The sequence below is a fragment of the Pituophis catenifer genome, unplaced genomic scaffold (assembly GCF_029215685.1).
Source record: "Pituophis catenifer annectens isolate HBS135680 unplaced genomic scaffold, rPitCat1.0.hap2 SCAF_2, whole genome shotgun sequence".
NCBI lineage: Eukaryota > Metazoa > Chordata > Lepidosauria > Squamata > Colubridae > Pituophis > Pituophis catenifer.
The window spans coordinates 12291407-12308857 of record NW_027256882.1 but is presented as its reverse complement, the minus strand read 5'-3'; the positions used below and the strand labels follow the sequence as shown (position 1 = coordinate 12308857).

The following is a 17451-nucleotide window of genomic DNA, read 5'->3' as shown; positions in this document are numbered from 1 at the left end:
CTTAAAAGGGCCCTAGTTCCCCACCCCTGGCCTACAGCAACCTTTCCCAATCTTGGGAGCTGTAAAATATGTGGACTTCAACACACATGGAGAATTCTGGGAGCAGAAATCCACATACCACAAAGTTGCCAAGGCTGAGAAACAGTGGCCCCCAGGAAAAGGCCGATAAATGCACCCAAGACTCTAAAAACCCAGTTAAATTGAAGAATGGAAACGAATTGAAGGGATGAAAGCAACGAGGGCAAAGAGATGAAAGGGCATCAGAAGGAGCCTTTCCCCGATGCTCCCTCCGGAGGCGGCTCCTCTCGAAACAAGGGCTCCTGGGAGGGATCGCCCCCTTTTCTCCCCGCCGCTTTCCCAGCCCTTGAACTCCAAGCCTCCCGGATCTGAAACGGCCCCAGAGAAAAGGAAAAGGACGGGAAACGACCAGGAATAATAATAGTAATAATAATAATCATCTCCCCAAGGAGAAAGTGGGGACTGCAGGAGGATCTTAGCAGCGCCCCAAGAAGCTGCATTGAAGGGTCTCCTGTCCGAGCATTTCCCCAGGTGGGAAGAAGGAAGGAAGGGAGGAAGGAGCTTCTCACCTGGCGCTCCATAGGAAAGAGGCGGCTCTCTTCCTCGCCCGGACTCCGCTCCCCAAGAGAGGCGCCCAGGATCGCCGCCGGACTCGCACCTGAATCCCCCTCCCCGGAACGACCCCAGCCAGGAGTCTGCACAGAACCAGACAGGAAGCGCTTGTAGCTCCTCCCCTCTCCGTCCAGCTCCTCCCACTCTCTGGTCAGCTGGGCAGCGAGTCCATTGCTTCTTTGCCCCAGGGAGAGAACCGGGGGAGAGGGGGAGGGGACGAAGCCCAGGATGGGAGGAGGGAAGGGAAAGGGATGCGGAGCAGCAAAGTTACACATTACAAATTAAGGGAGTTGGAAGGGACCTTGTAGGTCATCTAGTCCAACCTCCCCAAGCAGGAGACCCTGCACCATTTCTGACAAATGGCAGTCCAGTCTCTTCTTGAAAGCCTCCAGTGATGAAGCTCCACAACCTCCCAAGGCAACTTCTGTTCCATGGGTGGATTGTTCTCACTGTCAGAAAATTCCTCCTTATTTGTAGGTTGAATCTCTGCTTGATCAGTTTCCATCCATCATTCCTTGTCTGGCCTTCAGGTGCTTTGGGAAACAGCTTCACCCCCTCCTCTCTGTGGCAGCCCCTCAAATATTGGAACAGTGCTATCCCGTCTCCCCTGGTCCTTCTCTTCCCTAGACTAGCCGTGCCCAGTTCCTGTAACCGTTCATCATCTGTTTTAGTCTCCAGTCCCCTAATCATGTTTGTTGGTTTCTACGGTCTCAACATCTTTTTTATAGTGTGGTGATCAAAACTGGATGCAGTACTCTTGGTGTGGTCTTACTAGGGCTTTATAGAGTGGTATCAGTACCTCCCTTGATCTTGATTGTATCCCTCTGTTAATGCAATTTAGGATTGCATTGGCTTTTCTGGCTGCCACCACACACTGCTAGCTCATATTTAGATGGTTGTCCACTAACACTCCAAGATTAAGGTGACCAGATTTTAACATTGGTAAAGCGGGACACCGTTGTGGGCGTGGTTTATTTTGTGGGTGTGGCTTGGAGGTCATGTGACCGGGTGGCCATGGCTAGCTGGTCATGTGACCGGGTGGCCATGGCTATGTGTATAGGGACTACTCAGAGGGCTGAAAAAAGTCATTTCTGACAGGTCCTCGCACTTTTGACTGGTCCTCACACTTATGACCATCCTCACATTTATGCCCGTGCAGCATTCTTAACAACCATGTCACTCATTTCACAACTGCTTCTCTTCACCATGATGACAAGATAGGGCAAAAATGTAAAATGTGGGGACAGTCGTAAGTTCGAGGACTGGTCAAAAGTGCGAGGACCAGTCAAAAATAACTTTTTCAGCCCTCTGAGTAGTCCATATGCATAAAAGGATACAGCAATAGAGAGGGATGAAGGAAGGGAAGGGAAATTAGAGTAGGAGGGAGAGGAAGAGAGGAGAAGGAGAAAGTAAGAGGAAGTAGGGAGGAGAAGAAGAGGGTGGGGGGAAGAGAAAGTAAGGAAAGAAAAGAGAGAGGTGGTAGGTTTGAGGAGAAAGATTGCTGTACAATAAAAAAGATGAAAGAAAGCCAACCCTTTTATTCCCTTCCTTTTTTCCTTCTGTGTGTTCTGCATGATGTGTTAGACCAGTGATGGCTAACCTTTTCACCATCGCGTGCCAGGAGTGGGGGACGGGGGGGAGGTTTCGTGCACCTACGTGCCCACATCCATAATTCTATGCACACACCCCCCCCCCCCGCATGCATGTGCAAACACCACCACCACCACCCCGCTTCTGGCACATGATGGCCCGGTAGGTCCTTTTCTCTCTCTCACTTGGCTCTAGAGCCTTTCTAGGAGTCTGGAAAGGACCTTCTCCACCCACCTGGAGGTCCTTCAGAGGCCAGAAATGGCCTGTTTGCCAACTTCCGGTGGGACCAGAAGGCCTGTTTTTTGCTGTCCCCAGCCTGCAGACCCTCTCTAGAGGTCTGGGGAGGACGAAAACGGCCTTCCTCACCCCTCCGGAGGCCGAAAACGGCCCATTTGCCAACTTCCTAGAGAGGCTCTGGAGGCTGGGGACAGCAAAAAACGGGCCTTCCCCACCCCCCACCCCCTGGCCCTCCAGAGACAGGAAACAGTCTGTTTCACGCCAGAGTTGAACTCGCGTGCCCACTGATATGGCTACCTGTGGCACCCATGCCATAGGTTGGCCATCACGGTGTTAGACTTACCTCATTGATGTTCCTGGATGATGACAAAGACTGCTGTAAATTTGTAGGTTAAATATATTTATATTTATATAAAAGCTACAAGTCTGTGTCAGTGTCTCCGACTTCATCTTTTTTTTAAAAAAAAGTTTTTTTATTTTTTACACAAACACACATACAAACGTATTTTCTCTGAACAGAGTATTTGGCCAATTCACAAATTTAAACTGTGTTTAGTCATTTTACAATTTCTATACTTCCTTTTTGCCATCATATTTATTCTCCTCTATCTATTCCCGTTGCCGCATGGCTCTGCAATGTGCAATGGGAAGAAAAGCACTTTCAGGTGGCAGCGCTGCAATCCCCACCCCGAATCCAGAACGGCTTCCAGTTCCCGGCTGCACATAGCAGGGGAACTGCCCACCCACCGCCTGAAAGGCAGCTCTGAAAATTGGATTGGGGAATCCGGGCAGCGGTGGCTGGAAAAGAGGGGTGTTTGACTTTAGGAGCTCCCGTTCGGCTCACTTGGCTCCTGGGCGCACAAAGTACTTAGGCAGCGGTGGCGGAGGCTCCTCACATTGCTGGGGAGTGAAGTCATCGCAGCCAGTCTGCCCTGAGCTGCCCGCTGGGTGGCTAGAGGGGTGACCAGCCGCAAATCATGGCACTCGTCTTGTTCCCCAAAGCTGCCGGGCGGATTCCCCCCCCCCCAGACCGTCCAGAAGAGGGTTGTTCCTCAGGCTGTGCCCCGACCCAGATCCCTGCCTCCAAATAGCAGGGCTATTTGGCGTATAAGACACACCCAGATTTTCACCCCCTTTTGGGGGGTAAAAAGGTGCGTCTTATACACCGAAAAATACGGTAGTCATATCTACTTTCACCACCATATACCATTAAAGGTATTTCAATTATTAGTTTAAATTTATTCATATTTCTAAAAACTTATCGTTATATAAATTTCAAAAATGCAAATAAAAATATTCCAATTATTATTCATTTCATTTTTACAATCATACAATTTCCATTTCTTACGATTCATATTTCAATTCTAAGTATATATAGCATATTTCTCTTTCATTTCTATCTTTTTCTCCCTTTTCATTTTTATTTTTGCCTTTTTCTTTCCTTTTTTTCTTTTTCACTTTAAAATCTTGAACTCTCCTATTTTGCCCTATATTTCCCCTTGTTTCCCATCTCTTTTCTCCTTTTCTTATTTCCCCTCTGTTTATCCCAGTGTAATCATTTGTATTTCATAATCCTGGACTATTCTATTTTGCCCTGCATTTCCTGTTGTTTTCCACACTTTTTCTCTCTTTTTTATCTTTTCACTGTTAATCCTCAGTGTAATCATTTAAATTTTTTATGTTCTTTCTATTCCACCCTTCTTTCCTTCTTTGTCTCCTTCCATCCTTTTTGTTTTTTCCATTGTTAATCGCAATGTAATCTCTAAAAACCTCCTTTTTATTGTTGCTATTCACATATTCAATTAGTTTTTCAAAACTAATCTCATTGTCTTTATCTTCTTTTTTATTTTCAGTCTCTGTATCTTACTTCTCTGTCTTTATTTCCTTGTCAGTTTGAGCATGCTCTATTTCAATTTTTGGGTCCTCAAGTTTCGATTCTCCATGTAACATTGTAATTATTTCTCTTATTTCCATTTTCCATGACGAGTACATCATTTCCATCATTTCTCTAATTCCCTGCGCCATTTTATTCTTTCTGGGTTGATATTATTCCAGGATGTAGCAGCTGCCAGATAACGTTGTTCCCCCTTTCCGCCTTTTCTGCATGCGCCAGGGGGTGCAAAGTGAACAGCTGGGCTGATTAACCTGAAATTGTGTTCCCCCCCCCCAAAAAAAAGACCTAGGGCTTATTTTTGAGCCCCAAAAAATGTAAGCAAGTTTTATTTGGGAGAAAACACGGTATCCAAAAGTTAATTCCTAATTATAAAAGGAAATTCTTATTTTTAATGGATCAAAAAAGTCTACTGCTTTGGAACCCCTTTTCCATACACTATGCATTTTTACAGATTCTCCTGGGCATGAAGCAAATTTTGAGAATCAACACAAACCAATTAGCATCGTCTTTTCCTGCTATGCACCTTCTTATGTCTATTAAATTCACTACAGGTTCTGAATTTCTTTCCACACTCCACACACTTATACGGCTTCTCCCCTGCGTGGATTCTTTTATGACACCTAAGATTACTTGCGTCTTTGAAACTCTTTCCACACTCAATGCATTTAAACGGCTTCTCCCCTGTGTGGATTTTTTTATGACGTGTAAGACTCTTTCTGTCTCTGAAACTCTTTCCACACTCAATGCATTTAAATGGTTTCTCCCCTGTGTGGATCCTCATGTGGTAGGTAAGAGTGCCACTCTCATTATAACATTCTCCACACTCCAGGCATTTATAGGGTTTCTCCCCTGAGTGAAGCCTTCTATGGTACCTGAGTGAATTATTGTGACTAAAGCTTTTTCCGCACTCGTAACATGTATACGGTTTCTCCCCAGTGTGGGTCCTCTTGTGGCTACGAAGGCTACTTCTTATTCTGAAACTCATGTCACACTCGGTGCACTTATAGGGTTTCTCCCCTGTGTGAATCCTTTTATGGATCGTCAGTGCTCCAGTATCAATGAAGCGTTTTCCACACTCCTGGCACTGATATGGTTTCTCCCCAGTGTGGGTTCTGCTATGTAGGATATAGCTTCTTTTTGCATTGAAGCTCTTTCCACATGTACGGCATTCATATGGTTTCTCCCCAGTGTGGAGCCTTTTGTGGCAAGTGAGGTACGACAATTCATTGAAGCATTTGCCACATTCGATGCACTTATAAGGCTTTTCACCCGTGTGGGTCCTTTTATGGGTATTAAGGTTACTTGTTTGACTGAAGCGCTTCCCACACTCGGTGCATCGATGTGGTTTCTCTCCACTGTGGACACTTCTATGGGATGTTAAGTGGCTGGATTTACGAAAGCTCTTTCCACACTCCATGCATTTGTATGGTTTCTCCCCTGTGTGGGTCCGTTCATGGGCATGAAGGCCACTAGAATTGATAAAGCGCTTTCCACACTGCAGGCACTGAAAGGGCTTCTCTCCCGTGTGGATTCGGTGATGGACCATAAGATGTGAAGAGCAACTGAAGCGCTTTCCACACTCCATGCATTGAAGTGGTTTTTCCCCCGTGTGGGTCCTCTCGTGTGACTTAAGATGAACTTTTTGACTGAAGCTTTTTCCACACTGCAGGCATTTATAAGGTTTCTCCCCTTTATGCATCCTATTATGTTTAGTTAGCGTATCACGTCTATTGAAGCTTTTTCCACACTCTAAACATTCATAGGGTTTCTCCTCTGTGTGAATCCTATTATGGCAAGTAAGGGAATCGGTGGTCCTGAAGCATTTTCCACACTCTGTGCATTTATACGGCTTCTCTCCAGTGTGGATCCTCTTATGAGAATTGAAATTGCCTTTTTGGGTGAAACTCTTCCCACACACTGTGCAATGATACGGCTTTTCCCCTGTATGGATCCTATTATGGTAAGTGAGGTGACTTGCAGAGCAGAAGCTCTTCCCACATTCCAGGCATTTACATGTTTTATTTCCAGTGCGGCTTTTTTTCTGGGAATTTGGTTTCTTGCTCCAAGTAAGGCTCGTTCTACCCTTCCTGCATTTATGCAACTTCTCTTCTCTGTGGATGCTTTGATGGGAAGTAAGGGAGGTGCTGTTCCTGAAGGTCTTTCCACAGGTGATGCATTGATGCTGCTGCTTCTCTTTGTGGACTCTCTTATGTGAATTAAGATGATTTTTCTGCCTGAAGGTCCTTCCACAATCCAGACATTTGTGTGGATTCTCTGCTTTGTGAATTTTTTTATGTGATGCAAGGGAGCGGCTTGTATCGAAGCTTTCTGCACACTCTGTACATTTGTACATTTTCCCTCCTTCTTGTATGCTTTCATGTAAAGGAGGAGGAAGGGTCCCTCTGGAGTGTTCCCTGCTTTCATCCTGTTTCTCTCCAGCAGGGATTTCCCAACAGTCACATAATCCAGATTCATCTCGAAGGGTCTTCCCACACCTTGAACACTCTCCTTTTTCTTGGCAATCATCTCCGTCCAATAAGACATTGGGATCTGGACAAGGGAAACCAGAGCAATTCTCCAGCTCCCCCGTTAACTGCTTTTCCTCAGAACTTTGCTTTCCATATATTTTTTCTGCAACTTCCTTTTTCTCTTTTGGCAAAGGTGCTGCTGCCTCTTGGCCAGAATCCTCCATCTCCCATTTGTCACCTGCTTGGAATAGAAAAAAGAAAAGAAAAGTTAAGACTAACTTAGGTGTGAAAGGGATCAAGCACCATTGCTGTATTAGAACAGTATAAATATTCTTCCAAACTCTCATTTGTCCAAACCATGATGCTATGCTTGTTATTAAGTTGATATAAGATTTGACCTTTGGCTCCTAAATGTAAATATCTCAACAGAATCTCTTACCTAAGGAGGCCATGTTCCTCTTGGTTTCCAGCATGACCTCTTGGTACAGGGCTTTTTGCTCAAAATCCAGCAGGGCCCACTCCTCCACGGAGAAAAACACAGCTACATCCTCAAGCGATACCAAATCCTGACATAGGGAGAAGAGAGAAACCACAACGTATTCCATGAACATTCATAACAATGAACACTTCAATGAATTACATTTGCGTCTACTTCTTAATGAAAAACCTCTAGTTTTCAAGTAGGGCAAACAAACATGTTAGGATATTGAATTTAGAATCTGAAACAGTAAAGTGTCAAATAGGCCGGAACAGAATTGTAACTGATTAGTTAGAGAGTGCTGACTCATGCATGATGCAATCTACGCTATGATTGGTTGCTGTAAGTATAAAGGGGTGTTTCCCTTTTTTCCCTCCTTTTTTCCTTCTGTATGTTCTGCATGATGTTTTAGATTTACCTCATGATGTTCCTGACTATCTTATGTTCTTCCTTTTCTGGATGATGACAAAGACTGCGATAAATTTGTAGGTTGAACATATTTATATTTATATAAAATCTACAAGTCTGTGTCAGTGTCTCTGACTTTATCTGGACAGCTGCTGGGCAATTTCATGACCGAACATCGTCCCTGGAGAACCTTTCCGAAAACATAAAGTGCCTCTGGCTAGAGATACATCTAGTTAATGTTTTATTGGTTTGTCCGATGGTGCAGGAGTAGCAACCACATATTCGTTTGTTGTCCATTGATGGGCTTGACCTTGGATATCTTGACTGAATCCAACACTGGGTTAATGGTACCCAGTGTGGTGAGCCAATGAATCCTTCCAAATCAAGTGGGTTCACCATTTAATTTCTGTGCAAAAGTCTGGACTTTACTTTTTACTTTAGGCTTTCATGGTCAACACTTTTTAAAAATCCTAAAGACCACATCTGGAATACCGAGTTCCGTTTTGGTCACAACATTACCAAAAAGATGTGGAGACTTTGGAAAAAGTGCATAGAGCAACTAAGGATTAAAGGCCTTGAGACTAAAACATATGAAAAACAATTGCAGGAACTGGATATGGCTAGTCTGGAGAAAAGAAGGACTAGGGGAGACATGATAGCCGTGTTCCAGTATTTCTGGGGCTGCTGCAAACAAGAAGGGCTCAACTTATTTTCCAAAGCACCAGAAAGCAGGACAAGAAACAATGGATGGAAACTAATCATGGAGAAAGGCAACCTGGAATTAAGGAGAAACTTCCTGGCAGTGAGAACAATTGACTAATGGAACAGTTTGCCTTCAGAAGTTGTGGGCTGGAGGTTTTTAAGGACAGACTGGACACCCACTTGTCTGAAATGGTATAGGGTCTCCTGCTTGAAACAGGGGGATAGACTAGAAGATCTCTAAGACCCCTTCCAATTGTGTTATTCTGTTATTGCGAGATTGGCACATCTGGGGAGGGGAGGGAAGAATCCTCCTACCTGCCTTGGAAGCTCAACCATTGTTAAGCCTCCGCTATAAAGACCTGAGGTTCCGGGGGATGAAGACGAGGCCACGAGAGTGTCTAGGAGTGAAAAAAACAACAACAAGGGAAAAGTTTGCCATCAAACATCCTAATGATATTCCTGAGCAGCCTATATTTCGAGGCTAACTAGGGAGCCCCTTTATGTGAGTCCCTTGCAGCCACACCAACATTACATAGAAGCTCACCCTGGGTGAGAAGAAAACTGAAAGGGGTGGAAGGACCAGGGATTGGATTCAGAGGCAGATTATCTCAGCCATGAATGTATGTATTAAAGCACCTCAGAGCTGGACTCTGGAGGCCTCAAGCAGATCCGCTCCCATTTCCAGGGAGTTGTGCTGAGTTGTTAGTCAGGAGGACTAGATCTGGCCTGGCACCAACAAAGAGACAGAGTCCAAATTGTCTCTCACGTATACGGGTAGTCCTCGAATTACAGCCATTCATTTAGTGACTCTTAAAAGTTACCAGGACACTGAAAAAACACTGACTCCTGGCAGCTTTTCACAGGACCTTTGCAGCATCCCCATGGTCACCTGATCAAAATTTGGACACTGGGCAACTGGCTCCTATTTGTAAGGGCTACAGAGTCCCGGGGTCATGTGATCCCATTGCAATCTTCCCACAAGCAAAGTCAATAGAGAAGCCAGATTCCCTTAACCACCGTGTTACTAACTGAACAACAGCAGTGGGTTCACTTAACAACTGTAGCGAGAAAGGTCATAAAAAGGGGGAAAACTCACTTAGCCACTATCGCACCAAGCAACACAAATTCTGGGCTCGATTGTGGTCCTAAGTCAAGGACTACCTGTATTCAGATTCGGACAATAGCTGGGATAGATCTGGAATGATTTCTTTCATGCTTTCATATTTCAGTGACATCAGCAGGAAATACAGTTGTTTGATTGACAGGAGATACAGTAAGGAAGGTGCCAAAGAAGCCATGCCGACATCCTGTAGCCTTAAGGATTTTTAGCAAGACAGTTGTGGTTTCTCTCTCACCTTCCCCAGATATGGGACACAGGTCTTTCTTTCAGCCATTTCAAGGTACGAATCTTGATCCCCAGAATCCTGACTAAAGTCACTGGAGGCTTTTAAGAAGAGACTGGACAGCCAATTGTCTGAAATGGTATAGACTCCTCCTCCTCAAACAGGGGGTTGGACTAGAAGACCTCCAAGGTCCCTTCCAACTCCAAGTATGTTATTCTATGTTTATATAATGTTCACCTTCCTTATCAGATGATAGAAACTCTTTTCAAAGCTGGGACTTGCCCTTTGGAATACCCCACTGTAAAAGAGGAAAATTAGGGCCCTTTTATTGCTGGTGGACTTCAACTCCCAGAATGCCTGACACAGCTGGCTCGGGGATTCTGGGAGTTGAAGTCCACCAGTCCTAAAAGGGCCCTAATTCCCCACCCCTGGCCTACAGCAACCTTTCCCAATCTTGGGAGCTGTAAAATATGTGGACTTCAACTCACATGGAGAATTCTGGGAGCAGAAATCCACACACCACAAAGTTGCCAAGGCTGAGAAACAGTGGCCCCCAGGAAAAGGCCTTTAAATGCACCCAAGACTTTAAAAACGCAGTTAAATTGAAGAATGGAAACGAATTGAAGGGATGAAAGCAACGAGGGCAAAGAGATTAAAGGGCATCAGAAGGAGCCTTTCCCCGATGCTCCCTCCGGAGGCGGCTCCTCTCGAAACAAGGGCTCCTGGGAGGGATCGCCCCCTTTTCTCCCCGCCGCTTTCCCAGCCCTTGAACTCCAAGCCTCCCGGATCTGAAACGGCCCCGGAGAAAAGGAAAAGGACGGGAAACGACCAGGAAGGGCCAGGGGGAAAAAATGATAATAATAATAATAATAATAATAATAATAATAATAATAATAATAATAATAATCTCCCCAAGGAGAAAGTGGGGACTGCAGGAGGATCTTAGCAGCGCCCCAAGAAGCTGCATTGAAGGGTCTCCTGTCCGAGCATTTCCCCAGGTGGGAAGAAGGAAGGAAGGAAGGGAGGAAGGAGCTTCTCACCTGGCGCTCCATAGGAAAGAGGCGGCTCTCTTCCTCGCCCGGACTCCGCTCCCCAAGAGAGGCGCCCAGGATCGCCGCCGGACTCGCACCTGGATCCCCCTCCCCGGAACGACCCCAGCCAGGAGTCTGCACAGAACCAGACAGGAAGCGCTTGTAGCTCCTCCCCTCTCCGTCCAGCTCCTCCCACTCTCTAAAGCCCTGAGAGCACCGCCCACTCGGGGTGCCCCTGCTTGCCCCACCCCCACCCCACCCCTCCCCCTCTCCCCCGTGGGATGGTCAGCTGGGCAGCGAGTCCATTGCTTCTTTGCCCCAGGGAGAGAAGGGGGGGGGAGGGGGAGGGGAGGAAGCCCAGGATGGGAGGAGGGAAGGGAAAGGGAAGCGGAGCAGCAAAGTTACAGATTACAAATTTGTTGCCGTAATTCGAGGATCGGACTCAATAAAGAATTCAGAGTTGTAGTATTCAAACAAAGTCTTATTTATTCACAGAAGGCATTCTATATTCACAGAGTGATTGCAGATAGAAGCAAGGAGGAGGAGTGTGCATCTCCTTTTATACCAGGGAGGCGGGATTAGGGAGGAGGAGTGGTTAGTGAGAAATACATTATGAAAAGAAGAATAAATTAACCCTTGGTACTCCATGAGCATATACCTCTTTCATTCGAGAATAAGGCATTTATCCGTGACAAATCCCCCTCTAAATGCCGATTCGACATACAGCAGTAATTACATTCAGAGTCAGAACAATATAGAACATATAATTTTGAAGTTAGATATTTATGTTGTTTCGATTGTAAAGGTTTAGTCAATATGTCAGCTATTTGTTCTGTAGTGTCACAATGAATAGCTTTGATGAATCCATTTTGAGACAATTGTCTTACATGTTTGTATTTGATATCTATATGCCTGGATCTTTGACCAATAGCATCTGCTCTAGATATCTCTATTGCAGCTTTGTTATCTTCATGTATAGTGAATGGTTGCAAAGGACTCTTCCAAACATCAGTTAATAAATCATTGAACCAGATGGGATTATTAGAAGCTTTTGACAAGCAAATATATTCTGCTTCAGTGGTTGATGTGGCTACTAAATCCTGTTTTCCAGTATACCAGTAGACTGGGCAGTTGTTAAGAAAGAATACATAGCCGGAAGTGCTCTTCCTGGTCTTAGTGTCGCCTGCCCAGTCAGCATCGGCGTAACAGGTGAGAATAGGCTCTTTGACATCGTTGGGCTCTAATAATAAGCAATAATCTAAGCTGTGTTTCAAGTATCTTAACACTCTTCTAATTGCTTCCCAATGATAAATTAGGGGTTTACTGACATATCTAGAAAGTAAATTAAGGGGTAGAGCAATATCAGGTCTGGTCCAATTGGCAATATATAAGAGGGAACCGATAACTGATCTGTAAAGTGTATTGTCATTAAACTCAGGAGATAATTCATTCATATTCTTTAGAAAATCAACCTGCATTGGAGTATCACGAGGCTTTGCATCATTCATATTGCATCTGTTCAAGAGTTCTATAATTTTATCTTTCTGAGACAATCTAAATCCTTTTTTAGTTTTACTTATCTGTACTCCAAGATATTTATTTACTTTCCCCAATGACTTTAACGAAAAATGTTCCCCTAATTTTGATACAAATATATCTCTCTTATCTTTATGTTTGCCAATATACAAAATATCATCCACATAGATTAACACAAATTCTAATGATTCACCTTCTCTCCTAACAAAAAAACAATTGTCTGCAGTTGTAGCATTGAAATTCATAGTTTTGAGTACATTGACCAGGCATTCATACCAGCGCTTGCCGGATTGCTTCAATCCATACAAACTTTTGTTTAGTAACCATGTTTCATTTCTATTTGTGTTTTGACTATGGGGAGCTCTTACATATATTTCTTTATCGAGTTTTGCATGTAGATATGCAGTTTGTATATCGTATTGAAAGACTTCAAGGTTAAGGGCTGAGGCTATTACTAAAGCTGTCTTAACACTTTCAGTTCTTACAGTGGGAGAATATGTGTCTGTATAATCCTCAGGGTATCTTTGGGCAAAGCCCTGTGCAACCAGTCTTGCTTTATATAATGGGTTACCCCCTTCTAAGTTCTTAATTTTAAATATCCACCTAGTGCCTATAATTGTCTTATCTTTTGGGACTGGTGTTGGAGTGAATACTTTGGGTTCTCGTAAACTGTCCATTTCTTTGGCCATGGCCAATTCCCATTTCTCTTTTTCTTCTGTGGGTAGTTTTAATACATCTTCATATGTATTAGGTGTTGATGTATCATTATTTATATGCATTATGTAATCCTTATATCTTTCTGGTACTTTATTCCTATTGCATCTAATTGTTCTTTCTGGTCTACTGTTGTTATCATGTAAATATCTTGCTTCCTTTTGTGTTAATGAATCTGTTTTGATTTTGGGGCAATTTCCCATCCATATTTTGGTGTCGCTCGTTTGTGTACTGCAGTTTTGTCCTTCCCCTTTTGTTTTATCTTGTGTTTTAATAGCTGATCTTGTTATTGGGAGTACCTCATTAAGATGTATCTTAGACCAATTGGCCTGTTCATGAAATACGGCTGTCCTAGAAATTATGAATTTGTTATTATTGTCAATAAATCTATATCCTTTTGTACCTGTTTCATAACCCATGAATCTGAGCCTCCTAGATACATTATCTCCTTTACGTCTCAATTGTTTCGGTATATGTACATCTGCTGTGACTCCAAATACATGCATGTGGGCTATCTTGGGTTTTTTACTGTACATTAATTCGTATGGAGTTTTATTTATGACACTAGACCAAATTCTGTTAAGTGTACAATTGGAATATAATAATGCTTCTGACCAGAAATGTTTGCCTAAACCAGCATCCTCTAATGTACATCTAATCATGGTTTGTAGTGTCGAGTTTTTTTGTTCTGCCACTCCATTTTGAAAAGCAGAGAAAGGACTAGAAGTGAAATGTAACATCCCTTTTGCTTTTAACCATTGGGAGAATTCCTTTGACATAAACTCAGATCCTCTGTCTGTCATGATCTGTCTTATTTTTGTGTTGTGTTGTTTCTACACGTTTATAAAATTCTTTGAATTTTTGAAATGTTTCATCTTTGTGTCTTAAGGTATAGACAAAGCCATAACGGCTGTAGTCGTCTACAATGGTAAGAAAATATTGTTTTTTGTATGTAATTGATGGAGTTAGTGGGCCAACTAGGTCCATATGTACTAGGTCAAAAATATGATTTGATGATCTTGCTGCCTTTTTTGGTCTGGGCTTGATTCTGAGTTTTGAGGATTTACATACTGAACATTCCAAGTAATTTTTACAGTCTTTTATTTTAACACCTTCAGCATGTTCAATCATTTTTTGTATTACAGGAAAACTGGCATGTCCTAATTTTCTGTGTAATATATGTGCACATTCATCATGAATTGGTTTTCCAATTATTGGTCTTTTGTTAGTGTGTGTATTGCTGACAGATATAGTTCTATCATTATGTTCTGGTTCATGTTCCTCATTGTCACTATCTATATCATTTTCATTTTCTGTGTTAGTGTCATTTTCAATGTTTGAATCAATGTTGTGTAGCCATCTTTCGTCTGTGATCAAATAAGGTAAATCTCCTTTGGTGATTATATTACCTATGTTTATTTTGTTTTTCTCTAGAGTTACTTTTCCTTTTGAGAATATTATATTTATGTTAGAGTCCCTATGCCTTATTCTCGAATGAAAGAGGTATATGCTCATGGAGTACCAAGGGTTAATTTATTCTTCTTTTCATAATGTATTTCTCACTAACCACTCCTCCTCCCTTTGTAATCTGTAACTTTGCTGCTCCGCTTCCCTTTCCCTTCCCTCCTCCCATCCTGGGCTTCCTCCCCTCCCCCTCTCTCCCCCCTCCCCCCCCCGGTTCTCTCCCTGGGGCAAAGAAGCAATGGACTCGCTGCCCAGCTGACCATCCCACGGGGGAGGGGGGGGAGGGGGTGGGGTGGGGGGGGGCAAGCAGGGGCACCCCGAGTGGGCGGCGCTCTCAGGGCTTTAGAGAGTGGGAGGAGCTTTAACGGAGAGGGGAGGAGCTATAAGCGCTTCCTGTCTGGTTCTGTGCAGACTCCTGGCTGGGGTCGTTCCGGGGAGGGGGATCCAGGTGCGAGTCCGGCGGCGATCCTGGGCGCCTCTCTTGGGGAGCGGAGTCCGGGCGAGGAAGAGAGCCGCCTCTTTCCTATGGAGCGCCAGGTGAGAAGCTCCTTCCTCCCTTCCTCCCTTCCTTCTTCCCACCTGGGGAAATGCTCGGACAGGAGACCCTTCAATGCAGCTTCTTGGGGCGCTGCTAAGATCCTCCTGCAGTCCCCACTTTCTCCTTGGGGAGATGATTATTATTACTATTATTCTTCCTGGTCGTTTCCCGTCCTTTTCCTTTTCTCTGGGGCCGTTTCAGATCCGGGAGGCTTGGAGTTCAAGGGCTGCGAAAGCGGCGGGGAGAAAAGGGGGCGATCCCTCCCAGGAGCCCTTGTTTCAAGAGGAGCCGCCTCCGGAGGGAGCATCGGGGAAAGGCTCCTTCTGATGCCCTTTCATCTCTTTGCCCTCGTTGCTTTCATCCCTTCAATTCGTTTCCATTCTTCAATTTAACTGGGTTTTTAAAGTCTTGGGTGCATTTAAAGGCCTTTTCCTGTGGGCCACTGTTTCTCAGCCTTGGCAACTTTGTGGTGTGTGGATTTCTGCTCCCAGAATTCTCCATGTGTGTTGAAGTCCACATATTTTACAGCTCCCAAGATTGGGAAAGGTTGCTGTAGGCCAGGGGTGGGGAACTAGGGCCCTTTTAGGACTGGTGGACTTCAACTCCCAGAATCCCCGAGCCAGCTGTGTCAGGCATTCTGGGAGTTGAAGTCCACCAGCAATAAAAGGCCCCTAATTTTCCTCTTTTACAGTGGGGTATTCCAAAGGGCAAGTCCCAGCTTTGAAAAGAGTTTCTATCATCTGATAAGGAAAATGAACATTATATAAACATAGAATAACATACATAGAGTTGGGAGGGACCTTGGAGGTCTTCTAGTCCAACCCCCTGCTTGAGGAGGAGGAGTCTATACCATTTCAGACAATTGGCTGTCCAGTCTCTTCTTAAAAGCCTCCAATGACTTTAGTCAGGATTCTGGGGATCAAGATTCGTACCTCGAAATGGCTGAAATAAAGACCTGGGTCCCATATCTGGGAAAGGTGAGAGAGAAACCACAACTGTCTTGCTAAAAATCCTTAAGGCTACAGGATGTCGGCATGGCTTCTTTGGCACCTTCTGTTAGGATATGGTTTGAGCCTAACAAGTTGTCCAGGCAATATATGTGTTGTGTGATTTTAACATAAATACGTATTGTGTGACTTTAAAGTTTTACTGCTGATTCATTGTAATGCTGAGTCATGCTGTAATTAGATAATCACTGGTTGTGAACATATTTAAGGAAGGTACTGCAAAGTATTCAGTTGATGATAAGCTACCATAGTGTGATGAGTGCTATCCATTGTGCTATCATCGGTTAGATGGATCTGCTACCATCGTGGTTTGTGAACCAGAGGGAGTTTGTTATTCTAACCAACTACTGTTTGTGTGGTAAGAAGATTTTGTATCACTGGACTGATTTAACTGGCAAAGACTTGGATTGATTTAAAGACTATGAGATTGTTTTTTCACTATAAAGTAAACTCTTGATAAACCAGTTTGCACATCTCTTATTCATTGCTCTCAGCAACGTTTCTCTGTGCTCTACACTCTGCTGGTTGGTAACACAACAACAATATCCTTAACAGCTTCCTTACTGTATCTCCTGTCAATCAAACAACTGTACTTCCTGCTGATGTCACTGAAATATAAAAGCATGAAAGAAATCATTCCAGATCTATCCCAGCCATTGTCCAAATCTGAATACAGGTAGTCCTTGACTTAGGACCACAATCGAGCCCAGAATTTCTGTTGCTTGCCGCGATAGTGGCTAAGTGAGTTTTCCCCCTTTTTATGACCTTTCTTGCTCCAGTTGTTAAGTGAACCCACTGCCGTTGTTCAGTTAGTAACACGGTGGTTAAGGGAATCTGGCTTCTCTATTGACTTTGCTTGTGGGAAGATTGCAATGGGATCACGTGACCCTGGGACTCTGTAGCCCTTACAAATAGGAGCCAGTTGCCCAGTGTCCAAATTTTGATCAGGTGACCATGGGGATGCTGCAAAGGTCCTGTCAAAACCTGTCAGGAGTCAAGTTTTTCAGTGTCCTGGTAACTTTTTTTTATTTTATTTTTTTTATTTTTAATTTGATTTATATGCCGCCCTTCTCCGAAGACTCAGGGCGGCTTACAATGTGCTCAGCAATAGCCTTCATCCTTTTGTATATTTATACAAAGTCAGCTTATTGCCCCCACAAACTGGGTCCTCATTTCACCTACCTTAGAAAGGATGGAAGGCTGAGTCAACCTTGAGCCTTGGCAAGATTCGAACCCTGCAGTAATTGCAGGCAGCTGGTCTTAATAACCAGCTTAATAACAGGGTGCCTTAAACCCCTGTACTACCAAGGCTCTTATACTTTGAAGAGTCACTAAATGAATGGCTGTAATTCGAGGACTACCTGTATACGTGAGAGACAATTTGGACTCTGTCTGTTTGTTGGTGCCAGGC

The 17451-nt window shown here is 44.0% G+C and overlaps 2 protein-coding genes across 2 annotated transcripts in view; both read right to left on the bottom strand.

The window, feature by feature from the left end:
- LOC139309847 (zinc finger protein 721-like) overlaps positions 1-2805 on the bottom strand; it is a 145430-nt gene extending 142625 nt beyond the window's left edge. The window contains exons 1-3 of the mRNA XM_070934046.1: positions 2801-2805; positions 588-807; positions 272-386 (exon numbers count right to left, since the gene is read on the bottom strand). Of these exons, the coding sequence (XP_070790147.1) occupies positions 272-386; positions 588-807; positions 2801-2805 (340 nt within the window). The remainder of the gene's footprint in view (positions 1-271; positions 387-587; positions 808-2800) is intronic.
- A 152-nt stretch (positions 2806-2957) lies between these two features.
- Positions 2958-8773, bottom strand: LOC139311744 (zinc finger protein 420-like). Its single transcript, XM_070936237.1, has 3 exons — positions 8723-8773; positions 7259-7385; positions 2958-7060 (listed from the first exon to the last, which is right to left on the bottom strand). Exons 1-3 carry the CDS (start codon positions 8741-8743, stop codon positions 4848-4850), a joined length of 2361 nt encoding a protein of 786 aa, XP_070792338.1. The 5' UTR covers positions 8744-8773; the 3' UTR covers positions 2958-4847.
- Positions 8774-17451: the final 8678 nt, after the last annotated feature.

What these genes read in the sequence shown, in the direction of transcription:
- LOC139311744 (XM_070936237.1), bottom strand. Translation starts at nt 8,743, where the DNA reads ATGGTTGAGCTTCCAAGGCAG. An exon ending in TGGTTGAGCTTCCAAGGCAG is followed by an intron (nt 7,386 to 8,722) that starts GTAGGAGGATTC and finishes TCCCTATGTCAG; the next exon opens with GATTTGGTATCGCTTGAGGA. An exon ending in GAGGAACATGGCCTCCTTAG is followed by an intron (nt 7,061 to 7,258) that starts GTAAGAGATTCT and finishes TTCTATTCCAAG; the next exon opens with CAGGTGACAAATGGGAGATG.